This window comes from Phalaenopsis equestris, unplaced genomic scaffold (assembly GCF_001263595.1).
Source record: "Phalaenopsis equestris unplaced genomic scaffold, ASM126359v1 Scaffold000202, whole genome shotgun sequence".
Taxonomy (NCBI): Eukaryota; Viridiplantae; Streptophyta; class Magnoliopsida; order Asparagales; family Orchidaceae; genus Phalaenopsis; species Phalaenopsis equestris.
Window position 1 is genome coordinate 4,428,329 of NW_018164644.1, and position 23,830 is coordinate 4,452,158.

Below are 23,830 nucleotides of genomic sequence, written 5' to 3' on the forward strand. Positions count from 1 at the left end.
TTTGTATAAATACCACCCATCTTTGTACTAATGAGAATCAAGAAATACAAATATCTTCTTCAATTATTACATATGAATGAATCAAATGGGTTCAAATTATTTTCCTGTACACTATACGTTACTTTTAATAAATTTAGCACTTTTTTTCGTCTATTTTTAAAATTCGCATGTAAATATCAAAATTCTTAAAAAAACTCAATTAATAATTTTTATTTTTATCAAATTTGTGATAATTGATTTTGACACACATAAATACTAGGATTTAATAGTTGAAAGAATTATATTGATTTCAATTTTGTAAATAGCAATGCTTCAAGTGCTTTCTTAATTAACAAAAAAAAGATTATTTTTTTGAGTTTAAATCATTTTTCTCATGATCTAATTAATTTTTAAATTCAAATAAATTTTTTTATTTAAATCATTATTATAATGGCTGATATAATAAAAAAAGAGAGAGAGTATTTATTAATTAACTTATTTGTATTTAAGATTAAAATTTTAAAAAAATATATTAAAATATTATGATAAAAATTATCAGAATTGTCTCGAGCTATAAATCTCTCTTAAGATAAATGAAATAATAATAAATAATGTATTTCATTTAAAAAATAAATTTTAAAATTTTTAAACATCTTTTAATACAAAATTTTCATGCTGCTAAAACACAACTCAGGCGCATCGTTTGCTGCGCTGGTCCAGTTAGGCGCCGACGCCTCCACCACCGGCTCGGAAGTCGGAAAGCCTGAAAACCGCGTTACATGTTTAAATATCCACCACCCGCGAGACAGTTTACCAATTTTTTTTAATTTAATTAAGAAATCTTCCCACCCGTTTTCACGTGTCGTTTTTTTTTCACGTGCCATTTTTACATTTCATTTGCCCCGGAACCTAAATCGCATCGATTTCTTCCAAAATTTCCCCAAAATTGTAATTTTTTTTTTTGGGTGAAAAAAATGTCGATTTTACGATCCTGAATCGATCCGTGGGTAATATATATGGTTTCTTGTTTGATTAATCTAATGTGAGGTTATGGTTTTCCGTATTAGAAGAATGAGGGGAAAGGAGTAGACGAAAAGAAGTCGACAGCGGAGAGAGGAGAGAGACGTGAACAGGGAGACGAACGGCTTCATTATCTAATCGCAAGCGATTCCCTTCAGCTTCCCAATCTATTTCTTCCACCTCTAGCTCTGTATAAATGTTTCCTTGATTGTAGATGTAGGTAACCTTTTATCTTCACCTAAATCTGCGGGCTTACGGGCAACTGAACGGAATCATCCGAATCCGTGCGAATCCAGGGCTGTCATCTGTTTCCGGGGGGAATCCTGAAGGAAAGTTTCAATTTTTGACCGTTAATCCTCTGTTTGGGCTTTTACTTGATGCTCAGGTTGGGAAGTTAGAAAAAAAAGCGTTTCTGTTTTTCTTTTTTTTTTCGCTGCGGGGATCACAGGGACAGCTCGGGGTTATGATCGGTTGCCAAACGGTTGGGGGAGCATCAAGTGTTTTTGCAGACGCTAGGGTTCATTCCGATTCTGCAAAGGATTTGGGGTTTTGGGATGAGGAATGATGTGCAGAAGGTGCAAGGAGCTGTGCCGAGGAACGGTAGGGGAAATGGTTTGTTTTCCCTGCGGACGTATTTGAGAATTGTTTCGTCAGGAGCCTCCACTGTTGCGTCTACGGTTCGGTCCGCTGGGGCTTCGGTCGCGTCCTCCATTGCTGAGCGCTACGAAGAAGCCATCCGCGACCAGGTATGATCGAGATGGATGTTCCTTTTTTTGGCCTTTGTAGTTATTAAGCCTGCTTTTTTTTAAAAAAAAAGTATAATTTGGTATAGTCTGGTTATTTAAAAAAAAAAAGTATAATTTGGTATAGTCTGGTTATTTGCTGATTAATCATAGAGTAGAGAAGGAAATTTGTTTCATCTTCCGTGCTGAATGTGGGGCTTTGGCAGCGCGCAGTATTTAAGAAGCTGGTGCTGAGAATGAATGATTTTGTTTGAAGAAGTTGGTCCAGTTTATAGCAAAGAATTTTGATTGGGCTGCGTGTAATAAGTGCTTGGTTGGATTGTGACAAACTCAATTATATTGCATTTTTTTGACATAACACCCAGGTTGGATTGTGACAAACTCAATTATATTGCATTTTTTCGACATACCACCCAATTCTTATATATTTACATATCAAACTCCTAATTTTTTTTTTCCAAAATTGATACCATTAAAATCTTCTATATTACATAAAAAGTACCAAGCTTTTAACTTCTTAAAAGTGAAATACACATATTCATACATAGGTAAGGTGGCACGCGCACGTGCGCGTGGGCGCACGTGCCCACGCGCACGTGCCCACGCGCACGCGCAATGCTGTATGTAAATTTTTTTTTATTATTAACTTTGTGTTGATTTTTTAATCCCTTTTGCCATTTCACGCATTGTTATATTATTTGTCATGGTACAATGCAGGCATGTTTTTCATTGCGCATCTACATTGAACTATGATTGCTTTTTTGAAACATATTAATCGACATTTGAAATCCAGTGCTTGTTTAAAGTATCTTTAAGTCTACATCATCCTATCAAGTTTTTGATAACAACTGAAGTGAAAATTCTGATAATTCACTGATATCCTGAAAGGTGCAATGGGCTGGCTTTGACAAAGTGGAATGCATAGGTGGTGTTTTCCGGCAAGTACTTTTGCTTGCCTACCACCATGGTTTCCAGGTTTGGGATGTTGAAGAGGCAGATGATGTGCGGCAATTAGCTTCCAGACATGATGGACCTGTTTCATTTCTTCAAATCCAAAAGAAGCCTATCTCATCTAAAAAAACTGATGATAGTTTTGCTGATTTTCGTCCGTTGCTTGTCGTTGCTGGAGATATTTCAGTTGGCGGGGGGAACAATGTTGTCGGTGTGAACCCCTATCCAGGCAATGGTGGTGTTGACTCAGGCGGTGAAACCCAGTTACCTACGGTGGTGCGTTTCTATTCTATAAGGTCTCATGACTATGTCCATATTTTGAAGTTTAGAGCAGCTGTTTATTCAATCAGGTGCGGTCCTCGAGTTGTTGCTATTTCTCAAGCTTCACAGGTATTTTTTGTTTCATTTGATTTTATTAACACATTCAGGGACTGTTTGGTAATGAATGTAGTCACTTTAGTAAATCCTGTGAATATGGATTTAAAACAAAACTGAGAAGAAAATTAAGAAAAACCCGGATTTATGGAATCCAGGATTTAAATCCCATTTAGGTCTGTTACCAGACAGGCCCTTAATTTGGTAAATTGTAATTCTAAATTAAAAATTTATGACTTCCAGATCCATTGTTTCAATGCTGCCACTCTAGAGAAAGAATACACCATTCTTACTCATCCTGTAGCTTTCGGCTATCTCGGTTCAGGTTCTTTAGGGTACGGACCACTTGCTGTTGGCCCCAGATGGTTGGCATATAGCGGAGCTCCTGTTATAGTTCCCGATACTAACCGTGTTAGGGCCGAGTATTTGGCTCCTTCAGGATTGTCTTCATCTCCCAATGGAAGTATGGTGGCAAATTTTGCAAAAAAATCCAGCCAGCAACTTGCTGCTGGTATTGTGACTCTTGGTGATATGGGATATAAGAAGCTAACAAAATATTATTCAGAACTTATGCCTGATGTAAATGGATCAATCAAGAGTGGAAACTCAAACTTTAAGGCTAATGGAGCTCTGAATGGAAACACTACAGACGTGGAGGATGCTGGAATGGTATGAACATCTTTGTTATCAACTTTTGTAACTTTGCTATTTAGTTTTATCGCATCTGAAATACTTGTTTATGCATGCAGGTCATAGTTCGTGATATTGTCTCCAAATCCATTATTGTGCAGATAAGGGCTCACAAAAGCCCCATCTCTGCTTTATGTTTTGATCCGAGTGGGATTTTATTAGTCACGGCATCAATTCACGGTCATAACATCAATATATTTCATATTTTGCCTCCTCTTTCATCAAGTTCATCAGTTTTTACTGGAGCAGGGAGCTCTGTTCATCTTTACAAGTTGCAACGAGGAATCACAAATGCGGTAGTTTTAGATTTTATGGTCTTTTTCTTGCTGATTTAATAATTTATGTTGTTTAATTATTTTGTCATTTGTGATCTCAGGTTATCCAAGACATAAGTTTTAGTGACGATAGCCAATGTGTCATGATCAGCTCCTCACGAGGAACCAGCCATTTATTCGCAATTTCTCCTTTCGAAGGAACCAATTTTCATAATGTGAATTGTTCGGATGGAAGTTATAGAACTGATATCAATCAGCCTCGAAGTTTAGATGTATCAAAACTTAATCATTCAAATTCTTTTTCTGGTCCCATTACATTATCTGTTGTGAGCAGAATAAAGAATGGGAATAATGGGTGGAAAGGTGCCGTTAGTGGTGTGGCGGCAACTGCCACTGGCAAGGTCAACCCTCTTTCCGGAGCTATTGCTTCAACATTCATAAATTGCAAGACTTGCAGCCTTTATGTTGATGCAAATTCGTTACGAAAAAAGAATTACTTACTGTTGTTCTCTCCTTCTGGATGCATTATTCAATATGTTTTGCATCAGTTAAATGGAGAAGATTGTAGTATTGATTCCTCTGGTTTGAGTTCTATCTCGCCTGGACTGTCACTTGAATCTGATTCAAGATATGTTGTAGAGCCAATACAGAAATGGGATATATGCCACAGAAGAAATCGAAGAGATAGGAATGATAATATGGATGCTTATGGTGAACAAGGAAATGGTGAAAATGCGAAATTGTTCCAGAAAGTATCGAAGAAGGTAAACAGTGTTTATCCAGCTGATTGTTCCAGTGCGAAGTTGAAGCTCAATGCCGAAGAAAATAATCATTTGTATATATCTGAGGTTGAGTTGCAGATGCATTCAGCTCAGATTCCTTTGTGGGCTAAACCTGGGGTAATTTTGCTGCAATTTTTTTCGTTTGGAGCTTTTACATAAATTGCATACAAATCTTTTGTATTTACGTAACTCACACCTAAACTTTCATATTTACCCACATATCACTCAAATTTTTAATATCACATAAAAGAATAGCGCTATTATCACTTTTTTAAAGTGAAATAAACCTTTTTTTAAGCACTAAAGTGCTATGTATGCAACAACAACAACAAAAACAACAAAGCCTTAATCCCACTACGTGGGGTCGGCTACATGAATCCTTTTTCTCCATTGCGTCCTATTTAGTGTCATATTTTCATTTAGTTCTAGTAAATTAAGATCATTTTTAATACAATAAGCCCAAGTCTTCCTAGGTCTACCTCTGCCTTTCTTAACACAAGTCAAATTTAAAGCATCTACTCTCCTAATCGGATCATCTAATGGTCGACGTTTAATATGACCAAACCATCTAAGACGACTTTCTCTAATTTTGTCTGTCACAGGAGCTACACCAACCCTATCACGAATATATTCATTCCGCATTTTGTCTCTAAGTGTAAAGCCACTCATCCACCTAATCATTCTCATCCCGGCAACACTTAACTTATTATTATGCTTCTCTTTTAAAGGCCAACATTCAGCGCCATAGAGCATTGCAGGTCTCACCACCATCTTATAAAATTTTCCTTTCAGTCTTAGCGGTACTTTTCTATCACACAAAAGGCCCGAAGCATTCCTCCACTTCAACCAACCAACTTGAATTCTACTATTAACATCCCCATCTATATCACCATCGCTTTGGACAACGGACCCAAGATATCTAAATCGTTCACACCTTTTAATAATTTGATCACCCAAAGTCACACTTCTGTCACTAGAGCTATTACTACTAAAATTACATTCCATGTATTCAGTTTTAGTTCTACTTAAACGAAGTACCGCTAAGACTAAAGTGCTATGTATGCACATATGAAAAATTAGATGTGAGATATAAATACATAAGAATTATGTGCTAGGTATGTAAATTTCTCTTTTTTTGCTTTGGTTGTAAATAATATTGTAGACATTAATATATGTTAGGTATATGGATGAATGATACATTTTGCCTGTTTTTTATTTTTTAAAATTCAGATAACATTTCAAGTGCTGATGGATGATACTGTGAAAATGGATCAAATTAGTTACTTGAGTGGTGAATTTGAGATAGAGAAATTGCAGTATCGAACGGTTGAATCCAGGTCGGAGGATCTGAAGCCGATTCTTGACTATGTTCATAGATCCAACTCCAGTCAATTAAGGTTCAAACTTTTACCTTTTTAAAAAATCCTCTACTACAAATTACTTGTGCTGGATTCTTTCAATTTCTCTTTTTAAAGTGTAACTTGAAGCTTTCATTACTATGTGAACTATAATAGATGAATTTTTTTCCCCAAAGTCTGATGGACATTGTGCTATCTTTCTATATGAGCCTGATTTACAATTTATGTTTATAACATATATATATGATTTTAAGCTCTGTTTGAGCCTAGAATAATAAATGCTTGTCTAATATTTCATTCATATGATATGATTATATGCCACAATTTTCATTATTTTTAGTAAGGAATTGATATTATTTGGTTATATATTTATATATTTTAATTATAACTATGATTTTCCTTCATTTTTTATATTTAGTATATACCCCACTTAAGGATTTTATTCATTTGATGCACAACCATAAAATGAGAAATTAAAGATGCATATGATAAGTACTTCATTGAGATCTTACTTTTTATTTAGCATTTTAGTAGTTATCAAACAATATTTTTTTGGACAATTAAAAAATCAAGATAATGTTCAATATTGTTTGATTAGAAGTTGAGTTTCTTCAATAGTGTTAAAGCATGCTGCCTCAATTAACTTTCATCAAACAATTATCAATCTAATGTGATATCTGGATTGGTCTCGGAGGAGAATAAGGAAATTAGTCTGCAATAATATAAAACTGTATGAACAACTTCATAAGTAAACTTTCTAATTTTGAATATATACATTAGATATTAAATCTAGAGCTTCTTGATATGCTTTCCATGCTAAAATAGATTTGAGCGTTATGATGGAATCTGTTTTTTTTTTTTTTAAATTAGGATGAATTTGTGTTGTCCTGATTTTCTTTATTAGCTTCAATCCATAGGATTTTATTTTCTTGCATGAATTTGTTTGCTCCGGCAATGTGTAATTTATGAACTTCGAAACCAACTAAATCACATAAAGTAGCGACTTTGTTTTAGAGAAAACATTTGAAAAAAATAGAATAATTATGAAATAAAAGTTTAATTTTTGTAATGTAATAATTATTCATGTATTTCTTAGATCATGATAGTGAGAAGGAATTCTAGCGAAGACAAACTATTGGTCAACAATAATTTAACATGTATTATTCCTATGTAATCTAGAATGCTTAATTAATTGGGAAACCTTGAAAGGAACAAAGATAAAGTAATGAAATCTAAACAAAACAATTGCATGTGCTTGTTTTAATTTTTATCCATACATCATTGTAGATCTTTCTTTAACTTGTCAAGAAGAAAAAAGAAAAAAAAAATGCATACAAAATAAAAATATAGTTAATCAAATTTAAGCAAAAGAAAAGTATAAAAAACTTGATCATGTCTTGAAGTCTGAATATTTAAAATAAAATTATTATGATCTCGGTATTTCAAATTTAGACGTGACCCATATTATTTAAAAAGGTCTTTTGAGGCATACTCCTCGCAAAAAATGCATCTAATTCTAAGTTCATTGTCACCAGGAAGATTAACATTTTATTTGTTCTTAATTTACCCCTCAACATTTGTGTGCCTCAATCTGTTTATGTAAAGAAATGCATTATATTATATTATATTATATATAATTATATTTGATTAATCTAATATGACATATAAAAAATTATAAAAGTAATCTAAGTGTGATTACTTAATCGTGTTATTAATTTGTTATTTTATTATAATTTTATTGGATGTAATGTTAATTTATATATGGAGCAAGAAAAAAAGTATATTGTTTAAAAAAGATTTGGAGGAAAATTAAATTATGATATATCAATCTAATACGACATATAAAAAATTATAAAAGTAATCTAAGTATGATTACTTGATTGTGTTATTAATTTGTTATTTTATTTTAATTTTATCGGATCTAATGTTAATTTATATATGGAGCAAGAAAAAAAGTATATTGATTAAAAAAATTATGATATATGATGATTTTGAAGAAGATGAAAGTGAGGACAAGGCTTCTTAGGATCTTGATCTTTGTAACATATTTAAATTTAAATGAGTGCTTACCGTGTTCTTTATTTCAAACTTTATATTATATCAATATTAAAATTTAGAATTATGATCCATCTTTCTTATAAGAAACTAAATAAAAAATCAATGTATCGAATAGTTTATGCTATATTTGTTAATTATTTTATTTTTTATGAGCTCTTTTTTTATATATATGCTGAGTCTTACATCTCAATTTGCATCAAGGCTTACGCTTCAAACTGCTAAGAAAAAAAATCTTATGTTTTTGATTTCACCTTTTTCAATATTTATGGTATGTTAACTTTTTTAACTGATATTTGGCGGTTGAAAACATTGTTTTTTGAAACAAATAAAGATCATTTGTTTAAATCATTAAATTTTAATTTCTAAAGAAAATACTATAAAAAACATGCAACTAGGCATACTTCTTTGAAACTTAAATGTTGAGTACGACCATAAGTTCTCCATAGAAATTAGGACAACGAATAATTTTATTTCACGAACACCAGCATGGTACAGATAAAGGATAAACACCCACAATTCGAGAGATAAGAGATCTCTCCCAACTCCTACAATTCGAGAGGTAGGAAATCTCTCCCAAACATTAACCGTAAGACTTAAGGCCCAATCTCATTCATAGGGTTGTTAACAATCCGATTTTGAGGCGAGCTGGGGTCGGCTTAAAAACGACATGAAAAAAAATTCGATCCAAAATTTTGGCTCGTAGCACGTCTCATTTATTTTGCTTTGATCTCTATCTAAGCCACAAAATTTTGGTTCGTAGCACGTCTCATTTATTTCGCTTTGATCTCTATCTAAGCCAAAATTCAAATCAATTTTCGAGCGATCAACAATCTTCGAGCTAAATTTGCTAAATTCATAACGATAAGATATTATAGATCTGATTTCGAGCTGAGCTGATGTTGGCTCAAAATCAGCTTAAAATAATTTGATTCAAAATTTTAGCTCGTGGTTCGACTCATTTATTTCAATCCGATCTCGATCATAGCCAAAATTCGAATCAGTCTTCGAGCGATTAGCGTTCTTCGAGTGTGTCCCTCTAACCTTAAACACATTGGACTTATTTATGTTAAACAATAATAAATGATAAAAGAGAAAATCGCTCTTAGGCGCACAAAATACAAAATTGCCCTTAGGCTAGGCACCGACGTAATAATACTCCTCTGCCAACAGACACATTTTCCTAATGGTGAAAAAAAATTTGATCAGATTATATTTAAGGCTTTGTTGTTGTTGTTGTATGATTCCCACATGGAATCATCATCTGACAATCTTTTCCATTTAATTAGAAACTCGTAGTAACCATCACCATCTTGAAATATTTTCTTGTGCGCATTCTTCGGCCGCATTCGAATCTGATGCCACCATCCGAGATCCTACGATTTGAGAGGTAGGAAATCTCTCCCAAATCCTAACCCTAAGACTCAAGACCTAATCTCTTGCATCCCCCTAAACTCTAAATATATTAGCTCTATTTATACTAAATAATACTGACAATCAACTAAATTACCTTTAGATGCATAAAAGAAAAAATTGCCCTTAGGTTAGGCACCTGCATAACAATACTCCTCTCCCAAAGGTTAACTTATCCTTAAAATGGAAAAAATTGTTGTTGGAATAGGTTATGTGGTTTCATCTTCTGACAATTCTTTCCATTAATCAAAAACTCATAGCGATCCTCATTGTTTCCAAATGTAGTCTTATGTGCATCCTTCAGTTACATATGAATTTGATGTTAAAGTCAATCTGAGAGAATATTGTCGTGCCAAACAACTCATCCAATAGCTTAGCGATCTCTGGAATCTCTGTCAATTCTGTATCATGTGTCTCTTCTATGATATGCAACTTGATCATGAATTTCAACCCTACGTTCTGAACCACCCTTATCATAGCCTTTAGTTTCACCAACATCTTGCATAAATTGGGATCACCGCGAAACACCAAGATCTGGTCTCCCACCTGAACACTACAATGTCCGAATTAGTACCTTACCTCCCTTCTCCACTTGTCTCGTTTGTATCATTACTTATGAACCGTCTTCTGTTTGGAAGGCTTCCACAACAATAGGCACTCTCGCAGTTGGATGCAGTTTTATGTCCGGGTTCCACCCACCCGGATTATAAACTCTCCCGCTCTTTTTCACTTGTCTCGTTCGCATCATTTACTTCTAAATCGTTTTCCGTTTGGAAGGTTTCCACAAAAATAGGCATTGGCACAATTGGATGCAGTCCTATGTCGGGGTCGCCAACCCTGATTCTTAGGATGAAATTCTTCGAAGAAATTTTTTTCCAGCCCTGAATCGCACATTGTTTTGATCTGTCTGTTGCCGCTTGTCCTATACCTCATGATGTCCTGCAATTGCTGCTACTGTTCTCGCTTGAATTTGTTCCCGATTCTTTCGTTTGATACCCGATCTTCTGGTGAGTCTAAAAGAAATTTTTTTCCAGCTCTGAATCGCACATCGTTTTGATCTGTCTGTTGCCGCTCGTCCTATACCTCATGATGTCCTGCAATTTCTTCTACTGTTGTCGCTTGAATTTGTTCCCGATTCTTTCGTTTGATACCCGATCTACTGGTGAGTCTAAAGCAGCGATGCTATCTTGATGTCGTGCGATTCATTTTGGTTGCTGCTGCCCATGTCCGTTCATAACACTTGCTTAGTTTCGTGGTGGACAGAAACGGTTTATATGACTCTTGTTGATCTTCATTTCTTCAAAAGCTATGAATCTCTAATCCAACGATCGTTCCATGGACAAAATACACTCATAAATTTCAAATTTGATGCGTCTTATCTATTTTTTTTTTTTCCTCCAAAGCTTCCACTTTCTTTGCAGCCACTATTCCCAGTAAAAATTTTTATCACAAAAGACGAAAATAATGTATGCTGAAATCTCTTTTTTTTTCCTCCAAAGCTTCCACTTTGCAGCCACTATTCCCAGTAAAAATTTTCATCACAAAAGACGAAAATAATGTATGCTGAAATCTCCGCCAATCGCCTCCAAGCTAATTTGAATCATGACTGCATCACAATATTAAGTGAATGTACGGCCCCAATCCCGTCATTTCCAGATAGGTTAAATCAAGCGAATGTTCACTCTGTACGTTGTGATCCCTTCACATGATCTCAATTTTGCTTCCTTGCAATCTCGATGCTGCGATTTGGCTTCCCTACGATTCGAGGTAGCTCGATCATGACTATAACACAACAAGCCTTACCTGTTATTCCATCTCTATCTAGTTAGCTCTATTGAGATCGTTTGAGCCATTGTAGGTTGCGATCCTTTCTCCTCCTAGCAAATGCGATCCAATCGGACTTCCCCAACTAGTGCGATTCGCAACTGTATTGTAGGTTGCAATCACCAAGGAACGCCTAGCGAGAGCTGTATGCCACAATCCTCTGCCGTTGCTTCCCAATTAGTTCAAATCGCGACTGTAACGCCATCGGTGTCGAAGGCTGCAGTAGTACACAATTTCACGGTTGAAATGAAATGCGTATCAATTGTTGTGTATATTATGAAATTAAACATATTCCGTTTGTTTTAGAAAAGAGTGCGAAGCCCTTCAACATCAATCATTGCTGAGAGGAATTATTGATGCGAAAGCTTAAGAATAATGTAAAACTATCTTCACCTTCTTCTATATAAAGCTCGAAATACCCTGCATTTTTTTGGGCACTTGGTCATTTAATGTGAAGGTTTCAACTGCCTGGTAAAGCCAGTGAATCAATAAATGAATAGATAAAATCTGTTGCATTTGATCATAAAGTGTAATATTAGTTTCCTTGAATGTTTTTCTTTTAATATGTTGACACTTATTATGATGATGCTTTTATTACCTGAACACCAAGTTAATTTTGACAAATGTTTTTCCTTTGTTTGAATTTGAGAAAAGTCGCACAATAGTTCTATGACTCCTTACAGGTGTTCATTTTTGTCATAAAGTCTATAAAGTGTCAAATTTGTCCCCAGACTATTGGCTGAAATAATCAACGCAGATGACTATTTTAGCCCCAATTTAAAGAGTCTGTGGATTAATTTGATACTTTTATAAACTCTTAAAACCATGATGGCCTCATCTAAACTGCAGAGGATTTTCTTGGCACTTGTTTGAATTTGGAAGTGGTCCAAAGATGTGATTTGTCTTTCTTTTATAGAACTAATGTCAACACCAACATAAACTCTTTGATGATGAAATCAACGTCCTTATCGTCTGAACATGGGATGCTTTCCCGCCGGAGCAGCTCGAGTTCTTTCGACCCTACACCTGATAGCCCGGTGCTATCGGAGTTATGTGATGGCAACGAAACCAATTACTTCGGCAGGTTTGCAAACTCAACGGACGCCCATGAGGCCTTTGTAAATACTCCAAATGAAAGGCCACACATCAGTCGCCAGCTCGAGCTTGTGAATGGTCCGGATGAGCTGGAGACGACATCCTTGCTTGACTTTGTAAATAGCAAAAAGAGCCCGAATAATTCCGAGGAGCTGAAAATAGAGGCTTTGCATGAATTTGTAAATAACAGTAAGACCGTGGAATTCGATAATCACATTGATGACCTTCATAGCGCAGTTTCTTAAGGTACGAACTGTTCAATTATGTCATTAAGATTTGTTAAAATTTTGGTTGATTTTTTGTCATAATTTTGGTTATCCACACCATTTGACAGATTGCAATAAGCTTAGGAGCTTTATGGTTTTTGATCTTCCTCAGCTGTGCAGCCAACCTATTCTTTGATTATATACCCGAAGGCATATTTGACATGTCCTGTGTGTAGCTACTTGTAGTGGTGGGGAATGTAAAGCAATGCGAGGTGGTTATAAATGTGAGGAGGGATGGAGGTTATCACTGTAATTTCACCCATGAAAGTGGATTCTATTTCGGGTATGTCTTTGTAAATAACAAATTTATCTCAATGTCTTCAATAAATTCAACTATAAGCTGTAAATAATGTTCATGATTTGCTATTTATTATCTTTGTTGTTAGTCATTTTTTCTGTTAACTGATTTTTAGATGCAATTTTACATGCCGCGGCCGACATTTTTTTTTGCATAGTTAACAATTTTTTTTGCACAAAATGTGAGGGCGATGTTCGATATATTAAACAAAGAATTTGAGGGGATGGAAATGCATAATATATTGAAGAAAGACGAAAGAATGTACAAAAGCTCTTAGGCGGTTTTGTTTAAAGTAACAGAAGAGAAAAGTTGCTGTTAAGGCAGTAGAAACCCAATACAAGTCTGAGCAATAATCTAATTTTCGAAGATCTTCACAACTTCCTTTGAATTGTCAAAACTCAAGTACATTGAGAATTTTGTTGCAAATTTCTTTCTATAAAAGTTCTTGTAATTCTCTCAGAGATTGGCAATGATGTTATTGACCTTATTACAATGGAGGCTTGAGCCTATTGATGTCAAAACGACTTGTTGTTCCCAAATAGTTTTGTGTTTGAGTCATTAAAAAACTCGTGTTCGATTCATTCTCTAACCAAACGAGCTGAACACGAACAATTTTTTGTGCTAGAAGATTAAAGATTTGTTTATATATCTATAAATATATAATTGATGAGCGGTACTTTTAAATAATTTAATTGTTTAGAAGATTAAAGATTTGTAATAAAATAAAATAATTAATTAAAAAATAGGGAAAATTTATATTAAATTATATTTAAATAATGTATTAATATAAATAAAAAGATTTAAATCTCGCCTCTAATCTTAATATCCTACAGCTATGTGATTGGTTGTTAAAACGGTTCTTTGTTCGTGAATGTTTGGCTTTCTAAGCAAATATGCCGAACAAGAACAATTTTTTTGTGTTCAAAATATAAATGAGCCAAACAGAAATATTGATAGTTTTTAACAAGCTGAACATGAGCTAAGCCTAGGCTCACTCATGTTTAGCTCGTTTACACCCTTCCTTAGAGTCTTCATCTTACGTTTACAAATGTATATCCGAGCAATGAATACATCATTAATGAATCCAGCCTTATCAGAATCAAATTTTGGAATTATATCAAAAGAAAGTGAGGCACCAAGTAGGTAGGAGATTTGGAGATTGAATATGGAGCCTAAAATGGAAGACCCTTTTATTTGGATGATTTGCATGCATGCCATTCAATTCCTATGTATTTACATATCTAACATCTAAATTTAGTATGCATACACCCCTTTTTGGATGTTCTTATTTTGCATACACCCCTTTTTGTATGTTCTTATTTTGCATTTAGAAACAAAAATCAATTGGCGTTTACAAATATTAAAAAAATTATTAGATCCTTTGAGAGTCTTAAAAGTAACTAATCATTAAAAATATTTTCTTTTAAATTTAAATATAAATATAATGAAAATATTTTATCATCATTCAAAATTGTTTTTTTCCCCCTCTGATTTTATATCTAGTGATGCCATATTATCCTTCTCATAGCCTTTAAAAAAATATTGATATATTAATATTCAGAATTTACAAGAGAAATATAATTTCTTCTTTTTTTTCGAGAGAATATTATATGTGTAATCTGTACGTGTTGATTAAAGAAGTACGCTTGAATACCGTTTGAGTACCCACGAGTATTCTCAGATTACCACCATTTATAAGGATAGTTCTTATCCGCATGTAATATTTTTTTCCCTTCTTTCTCTTCCAATTAAGCGTTGAAATAAGTTTGCTGATCAATCAAGCAACCAGTTCAAAATAGTCAAACTCTTAAATTTTATTCAAATAAAATTATGAGAACGGAACGAGTTGCTTAAGTTAATCTTACGCCTCGTTTAAGGCAGCTTATTTGGCGCAATGCGTTTTGAAAACTCACTCGGACCCATTTGGGTAAACCACGTTTTGAAAAAAAATTATATTTTTAAACAGCTAAAATCAACATTTTCACACAATTCATGACTAGAAGCGGTGACAACTTTCGAGCTGCGATCTGATTTTTTTTTTTTTAAAAAAAAAATGTAAATAGCCACCACAATTTATTAATAAGTATATTATTTTTCAACATCTTATAAATAACTTATTAATAAACTGCAATTGCCCCAAATAGACTCTTAATCTAATCTAAAGATTATAATAATCTTTTTTTCTTTTCATTAAAGATTATACCATGCTTGATTCCCACATTATAACCAGACAAAAAAGGCTCAGGTTTTCATTGACCAAACAATCCTTTGTATTATCAGCAAATAATTTTATGGGGCATTTACATACATGCCACCCAATTCCTATGTATTTACATATCTAATTTCTAAACTTGATTTTTATATTTATACCAACCAACTTATACTTATCACATTAAAAGTAACACCGTTTCAACTTTATAAAAATGAAATATATCTTTTCATGCATAGGTATAGTGACATGTCCTTAAAAATAGAAGTTTAGGTGTTATATGTGTAAATACATTGTATTTATGTGTGTAATGTATGCAAATGTTTCTAATTTGATTAAGAGGAAACGGAGCCCTACATAAGTGAGAAGATGGACAGATTACAATAGAATTTATAGGCATAATTAATAAATATTATGATAAGAAAATGATGTTCTGATTCTCAATTAATGCGACAAAAGCTGTAATAATAATTATTTTCTTGATTTTTCTTTTCCAAATTTAAAACGAATAACTAATTCCTAATATTATTTATTTATTTTTTTAAAAAAGGTATCTTTTTCTAATCTTATAATCGTTTAAGAAATTTATGTGATTGGGTTGGCTTGTTTAAATAAAGCAGGATAAAATGCTACATCATATGAATTTAATAAGGCAAGGTAGGCAGCCACACCGAAAGAGAGGAGTTCATAGGTTAAGAAACTTGAATGAACTTGACTTTTCTACCACTTTGACCAAGAAGCTTTTTGTTTAATTTAATATTATTCATGAAAAAAAGAAAAAAAAAAACCATATCCCTATGTAACCATCATAGCCTTTTTGAGAAATTGACGAAAGGAAAATGAAAGTTGAAAAGTCCTAATTTGACATTGATGACTTGGATTGATTTGGAGTGATGATTTATAAATTACATGAATATTTTACACATGGTTGATACAGCAACAATAGTGAGGGATCACGATTGATTTTAAGGTTCTTTTTACTCATGCCTCAAACATCATTCTTTGTTTTAAAATTGTTCCTCGTTGCTTTACTTTAGCCAAAATGAAGTGAATCCCTTCTAGCCTCCATCATTGATACCTGAAAGTTAAATCCAAAAAGCTGCCCATAACCAGGGCTTTCCAATTTACTCACCAGTTTTCCTAGATTCATCAATTTCTTTAGTTAACAAATACTCCTTAGCTTCACCTTTCTTATCACTACTTGGAGTCTCCCCGCTTTATCTTGATGTCTTCTTCGAAGTTCTCGATGATCTTCTCTATGTCGGTGGCAACATCAAAAAACTAAGATTTTTCAATGGCCTCTTATAGAGAACCTAGTCTCCTCGATGCCTTCTCTTAATAACTCAGCTATTCATGCATCCTTGTATAAAGAACTTATCATCTTTTTCACTAGAATGATCTCTATCTTCTCTAAAACCCCCACTGGCTCTAATTCCATGAGTAGGAAATCAGCCTCGTCATCTCATTCATCTTTTTTCTTTTCCCAAGCTTAGCATCATCCAATTTATCACAATATAAACCAAAAGTCTGACTTCCATTTCATGCCTTAATCCAAATGGCAGCTTTTTACTCATGGCTCATTAGGACCACTAAGCTTGAAAAAGTTTTTAGACATTAAAAATAGCAACGCATTACAACAAGAATGAGGTGGCGGACCGGCTGGTATCAATTAGCATTGGCATACTATCTTCATGTTGGCTTGGGGAAAGCTCTTTTTGAGAAATTTTGGTGCCTAGTTGCAATATCAATTTTGTACCTGCCTTTCTCAGCTAAGTCGAATTTGATCATTGGTGAGCTTAAAACAATGGATAAATATGTGAATGAGGAGATTTTTGCTTTGAAGGCTTGCAAGTTGTGTGAGTTTACATAGAAAATCGTAAGCATTTCTGTTTTTCAATCTCCTTTTCTTTCCTCCTTCCCATCTTCTCTTCTATCTTAATATTACACATTCTTTATTTAATCAACCTCTAATATTTTCTTTGGCCTTTAAAAGCTCCATTCTTTTAACATACCAATAAAGAACTTCCTTGCTATTTGATACAAAACTTATTAAGAAAACAAAAACCCTCAATTTAAGAAATTGATTTGAGATTATAGAAGTTAATCTGAAAGAACATTTTTGAAAAAAATAAGAGAATCAGTTAAGCTACCCAAGGAATGCAGGAATTAGAGGCTCCGGGAGCATAAAGGAGTAAGAACTAAGCATGACAACGACCGAAGCTATACTCGGTCTCTGTGCTGGGTCTTCTTGGATGCAAAGTAGCCCAATTTGTAGACACCTCAGAACTTGCTCTGGCTTATATCGATCTCCAAGGCTTTGATCCGCGGCATTCAGTGCTTGCCCTTCTTTCCAGTTTTTCCATACCTGCAACACAAATTAGATTGATTATTATTCTCTGTTAATCAACAAGGCTGCCACATAATTCCATAAAGAAAGATCCAAATGATATATTTATGCTTACAGAACTTAGTAGATTGACAGAATCCACTGATTCATCAAGGCAGATGTTCCTTTGCCCAGTGACAATTTCTAGTACCAACACCCCATAACTATACACATCTGATTTGTTGGAGAAGTACCCACGCAGTGCATATTCTGGTGCCATGTATCCACTACAAAAGAAAGAAAGCATAGATGCTTCTATCAAATCCATTTTTAAGTGATCTATTAAAAGAAGGATTTTGAGTTAAAATAGAATGTTTACAATGTGCCGGCGATTCTGCTTGTGTTTCTTTGCGCTTCATGTGTGCCAAAGAGTTTTGCCAGTCCAAAGTCAGAAATTTTAGGATTCATGTTGCTGTCTAGCAAGATGTTGCTCGCTTTCAAATCACAATGTACAACTCTAACACGTGAATCTTCATGGAGATAAAGAAGACCTTGAGCAATTCCTTCGATGATCTTATACCGTGTTCCCCAGTCTAATTGCATTTTACAAACCGGATCTGTTTGATTGGAATGATAGTTGTCAACATAATCACACTGTAGTATTAAGCAATAAAACAGTAGTGATTTCATCTCTAAATTTAGCAGGCCAGTATCAAATATGTTATTATCTTCAATTTTACGAATAAAATTTTACAAAGTTGATAGATGAAGATGAGAAGCATACCAAACAAGTGTTTGTCGAGGCTTGTATTAGGAAGAAATTCATAGACAAGTAGCTTCTCCTCCTTTTCCATACAACATCCAAGCAGACTCACCAGGTTTCTGTGCTGAAGCTTAGCCAGGAAAGCCACCTCGTTTTCCAGCTCCACCACACCCTGCCCCGAGGTTCTGGACAACCTCTTCACTGCTATTTCCCGTCCATCTTTCAGAATCCCCTGTTTCAAATTATTTGGCTCAGACAACCATGATGCAGAATCAAGTATAGCTTTCATTGTTTTCTCACCTTATAAACTGGCCCAAATCCGCCCTCTCCCAGCTTATATACCTCAGAAAAATTACTTGTCGCCGCATTGATGACACCAAAATTTAGCAGTAGTGCTTTCCCCCTCCCCATCTCCTTGTCATTCGCGCCAAGTTCTACAATTTAAAGCAACATCATTCATTTCGTCCACAGAAGAAAAAAAAAAGTTTACAGGATGAGATCTGGATTCAAATGAGAGAAATGGGGAAGAACTCTTACTGATCGACACTATCGATAACTTGGCCTTCCTCAGTAGAAGTATAATGATGACGAAGGAAGAGAACATCAATGCCACTCCTTCTAAGATAACAACAATAAGAAGCATATCTATTTTGCCATTTTCTGCTGCATCAAAAACAAAACTGTAACTTTCATAATTGCTGATGATCAATATGAATAGGATGTTAATTCAGAACATTCTCCTAGCTAAATTTAGTTCAAGACTCGAGACTAGACTCGCCTTGTCCACCGGTATCGCCACTACCATTTTCAACATCACCGCCAGCAGCATGCAGCTCCGGCGACGTTGTATTCTTGATGAAATGCTGATCAAAGAACATATAAACCTCAAACCTCAAAAGACAGCTTTCTTGATAATACCTTCCCCCTTCCATCCTGATCGGCAGCTTGGACACCCCAGATACCAAACACAAAAAGCAATTATCTATGGGCAAATTCCAAATGCACCACCCCATTCCATAAATCTTCTGCTTCTGTGCATCGCCGGCCTCCGCCACCCCCACCCCAAACTTATCCGTCGACATTGACGCCTCAAAAGCGATCCGCCCCATGAGCTCAACAACCCGCCGCCCGAAGTCGTCCGGATTCGACGATGTCACCGCACTAGCGGAAGACCCTACAACCCGCTCCAAAAAGAAAAATGGGTAGCTATTGTTGTTGTAGGAAAGGAGGCATAAATCCTGGTACAGGACGGCGGAGATGCTCTGTCCGCAGCCATCGGTGGAGCTCCCGCCAGCGGCGGCCAGCTTTGAAGAGGAATCAAGTAGACAATTTGCACATGTTAACTCGGAGGCGTCTGGACGGCACTGAGCAAAGCCAAAGATTCCAAAGCTGTACATGGTGGAGTACAGAGAGTGGGCTTCTGGGGCTGAGGCAGTGATATTTGCAAGGAGGAGGCGGAGATTATATTCGTAGGCGCTTGAAGAGTTGTAAAGCTTGGTGGAGCATTTCGAATAGATGGGTCCGTTCTGCGAAGCAATTCTGGGGGCCAAGAAGAGGATGATGAAGGAGATGGGAAGATACATGAGGGAGAGAAGAAGAAGAGAACGCAAAAAGGAGAAAAAGGAGGAATCTTAAAGCTTTAAGGGGAGCTCCCAAAACAAAAGTAACAAGACGGAGAACTCATTAGGTGCGATGAAATGAAACTATGACTGAATTGAGAATCGGTCAATAGCCGGTTCGAACTCTCATGCTGCCATACGCAACGATATAAGAAAACAAGAACTCCTAATTTTCCTATGATTTTGTATTTTTGATTAGTCTATTAAAAAATTTGTTGTGACTAATTTTTTTTTATAAATATATCATTATTATTATTTTGATGATTTTTAGGTACCAATCTGTTAAAAAACTAAATATAATATTTTAATCATTTAAATTTTAAATATAATAATATAGTGATCCAAAATTTTACTTGAAATCCTCACTAATGGTGAAGGAGAGTGACTAATGAAAAAAAATAAAATTAAAATGTTATATTTAAAGTTTGGATGATAAAAATGTTATTTAATATTTTAGAGGTTGGTAAGTAAAAATCCTATTGTTTTATTATTAATCAACAAAAATTTTAATTGATTCGCACAACTTTTTTTATGGTGAATGGAGGCGTAATAAATTGATTCCACATGCCAATACAACTCAAACTTGACTTGAAAAATCCAAGTTAGGGTAGACTCAAATATTTTTTAGAGTAAGGTTTGGGTTAGATCATTCAGTTATGGTTCCGGATGAACCCGAAGCCCAAACATGACTCTAATAAGCACGAAAGTTCGGGTCGGGTTTGGGTTAGCGAGGAGTTAAGCTCAGGTTTGGGTCAAGTTCAGGATCGGGTCTTAATTTTTAACCTCTTTATTTTTTTGATCTGGTTTAACCCTGTTCGGGTCGGGACATTTTCGGGTCAAATCCGAACACAACCAGCTAGCCCGAATTGACAACTCTAATGACAAAGGCCATACAAAGTGGAGAAATTTTAGAACAAAGTATTTCAATATTTAATATTTTTTATTTAAATTAAGAAAAATATATATATTAAAAAGAAAAAAAAATGAATGTGTACTTTCATTCAAAATATATTAATTAAATTAAAAAAAAAACTTTAAAAAAAAATTAGGCCTTCATTGTTTCCTCTAAAACTCCCAAATAATTAACAACAAAAATTGGACGACATGCACGAAGATAACTAAAATAAGTGCGGTCAATGGATTAACAATAAGTTTTAATAAAATAATCAAAATAATTTTATTTAAAAATAATTACCTATTCCGAAATTATTATTATTATTATTATGTCTATTCTAGCTCATGACTTCACGGTGAGATTACGGATATACACAACTGTTCTTCTCTTTACACAAATTTTAACAAAAATAAATAAATAAATAATGGAATTACTTAACTACTACTAAATTTTTAATGCTCGCATATTTAACATAAATTAATAATTTATTTACATTTAATTCAAAATTAAATATTTATAGCTTGATCCAATTCAATTTTTAAATTACTTTTCAGTAGGGCTGTCAAAACTGCTCGTTGTTCGCGAACAGCTCGTGCTCGGTTCGATAAGAAGCTCGTGTTCGGCTCGTTCGCTAAGTTAATGAGCCGAACACGAACAACACGAATAAATTTTTGTTCGTTCGTGTTCGGATCGTTTTGGCTCGAAATACTACTAATCAATTATCTATATATCTTAGTTATTTTAAAATATTGAATTGACTACAGGACTACAAAGATTCATAATCAATTAAAAGTATTAATAAAGAAAATATAATAAAAATTATTAAATTAGATTCAAATGATATTTTAAATCTTGCTCCAATCCTTAACATCTTAAGACTACGTGATTAGGGTTGTCAAAACGACTCTTTGTTCGTGAACGGCTCGTGTTCGGCTCGCTAAACAAACGGGCCGAACACGAACACACTTTTTGAGCTCGAAATATAAATGAGCCGAACATAAGCTAAGCCTGGGCTCCTACTTTTCAGCAAAACAAAAACTATCGCCCTCCTAATCTTCATTTGTATTTGCAGCCGCCACCGCTCTGACCTCATTTGTGGTATGCATGTAAATTATGAGAATATATATATATATATACGTAATAGGGATTCCTTGCACTTTTCATATATGATAGTTTAAAAATCAGACCAAATTAACAGACGAGAATTGAGGTTAGAGTATTGAATTGATAAGACCATCTAGAGTTTGGTTAAATAGTTTAATCTATTTCATGAACAAAATCAATATTTGATATTGCCATCTAGGGTTTGATTGAGCTGAATCATTAGGACACTTAGGTTAGCATATTCAACTTGGCTCAGTAGATCATCCTACAAACCCTTGAAATCATTCCAAATTAAAACCTAAAAAAGCTAAATTTAATTTTAAATTAAAGCTAAATCTAAATCAAATTCTAAACTGCACTACTTAAACATAACTAAATACAACATCACTTAAAAAATACTTAAAAATAAGCAACTATAATGTTTGCTTGACAACAGACAACCAAAACCTAAACACAAATATAACCAATTATAACACAACTAAAACCCAAATTTTTAATACATAACTAAAATCTAATATATAATGATCTAAAACTTAAAGTAAACACACAATCAAATATAAGCTTAACACACAACTTAAACAAAAATAAACTTAAAATTGAAACATTAATTAAAAAAAAAACTAAGCAAAATTTAAATTTAAAATAAACTAAAGCTAAACTAAATCTAAATTCAAAACTTAAAACTAATCTTAAAATAAAATCAAACGAAACTACACTAAAGTATAATTTAAAATTGAGCTTAAAACTCCAACTAAAACATAAATTTTAATTAAATCTAAAATTAACTAAATAATAAATAAATAAATATTCAAATTAAAATAAATTAAATACAACTTAAACTTAACATAAATTTAAAAATAAACATTAAACAAAACTTAATCTTATTTTAAAATTTCTCTTAGTTAGCCTAACCACCAATGCTCAGCATCACTATCAAGTAGAGAAATTGTTGGGTACCTTACAATTCCCTTAGTATTACATGCTGTCAAAAGACTTCTCAAGTATGGCGCCTAACTTCAACTACTTGAAGCTCCACTTCTTCTTTGAAATGAGATGGCATCAATATAAAAATAAATGCAAATATGTTTTTTTCCTCCTCTACTCTCAAAGATGACATTCTGTTCTGAGCATTATCCATTAAATGAGACACTAAACTAACAAATTGTGGCATGAAATCTTATATTATAGCTCACATTGTTCTATGTACCGTCTCAACATGATCGAAACTCTATCCATCTATCAAATCTTGATCTCGGGGATTCATTCTTTCATAATTCTCACAACTAATGACTTAATATTATACACACTAAAGAAGAATAAAAATAAAATAACCTTAAGATACTCAAATCTCTATCATTTATTTAATGATCATTTATATGATTGTACAAATCAATTTATCGAAAACTATTGTTCTAACATCAATAAAATAATCATGGAGACCCGACTCAACACAAATTGTCATATCAATGTGTGTCGTATCGTGTGAATGTCATAAAATCTTAAATTCTGGAGATTTATTTCAACAATGATTTTTTTTAAAAAAATTTTTAAAAACACAGCCACTAATATCATTAAAATATCATAAATTAGAAGCAGTCAACATCCATGTATATAATATCACTAATTATACAATCAAAAGAATGTATGCACGACAAATATGAAATAATTATTTTTTTAATAAAAGAAGGACATCATCATGATTATTAAAAGAATAGATCTAAAGTAACAACATACATAATGTTAGACTCTCAACTATATTCAATAGTCTCTACTCAAACGAGTCTTATTTT

General features: G+C 33.8%; 2 protein-coding genes across 3 annotated transcripts; one reads left to right on the forward strand and one right to left on the reverse strand.

Annotated features, from left to right (window-relative positions):
• Positions 1–896: 896 nt before the first annotated feature.
• Positions 897–13,201, forward strand: LOC110022672 (autophagy-related protein 18f). The gene is made up of 8 exons (XM_020721740.1): positions 897–1,745; positions 2,631–3,083; positions 3,312–3,737; positions 3,818–4,054; positions 4,135–4,932; positions 6,046–6,212; positions 12,382–12,806; positions 12,895–13,201. The coding sequence occupies exons 1-7, from the start codon at positions 1,554–1,556 to the stop codon at positions 12,803–12,805; spliced, it is 2,697 nt and encodes an 898-aa protein (XP_020577399.1). The 5' UTR covers positions 897–1,553; the 3' UTR covers position 12,806; positions 12,895–13,201.
• Positions 13,202–17,346: 4,145 nt separating this feature from the next.
• LOC110022666 (cysteine-rich receptor-like protein kinase 10) lies at positions 17,347–20,150 on the reverse strand. Of its 2 annotated transcripts, none has more exons than XM_020721732.1 (7): positions 19,201–20,150; positions 18,960–19,082; positions 18,723–18,856; positions 18,444–18,654; positions 18,039–18,276; positions 17,796–17,946; positions 17,347–17,698 (listed from the first exon to the last, which is right to left on the reverse strand). In XM_020721732.1, the coding sequence occupies exons 1-7, from the start codon at positions 20,003–20,005 to the stop codon at positions 17,480–17,482; spliced, it is 1,881 nt and encodes a 626-aa protein (XP_020577391.1). In that variant the 5' UTR covers positions 20,006–20,150; the 3' UTR covers positions 17,347–17,479. The 2 variants fall into 2 exon arrangements, with proteins under 2 accessions (XP_020577391.1, XP_020577389.1); XM_020721730.1 differs by having other exon boundaries at positions 18,960–19,085.
• Positions 20,151–23,830: the final 3,680 nt, after the last annotated feature.

Excerpts from the sequence above, each read along its gene's own strand:
- LOC110022672 (XM_020721740.1), top strand. The coding sequence starts at position 1,554 with ATGAGGAATGATGTGCAGAAGGTGCAAGGAGCTGTGCCGAGGAACGGT. Across the intron at positions 3,084-3,311 it reads CTATTTCTCAAGCTTCACAG|ATCCATTGTTTCAATGCTGC; the intron begins GTATTTTTTGTT and ends TATGACTTCCAG. Across the intron at positions 4,055-4,134 it reads AACGAGGAATCACAAATGCG|GTTATCCAAGACATAAGTTT; the intron begins GTAGTTTTAGAT and ends TTGTGATCTCAG.
- LOC110022666 (XM_020721730.1), bottom strand. The coding sequence starts at position 20,005 with ATGTATCTTCCCATCTCCTTCATCATCCTCTTCTTGGCCCCCAGAATT. Across the intron at positions 18,277-18,443 it reads CCTCGACAAACACTTGTTTG|ATCCGGTTTGTAAAATGCAA; the intron begins GTATGCTTCTCA and ends CCAATCAAACAG. Across the intron at positions 17,947-18,038 it reads AGCAGAATCGCCGGCACATT|TGGATACATGGCACCAGAAT; the intron begins GTAAACATTCTA and ends TTTCTTTTGTAG.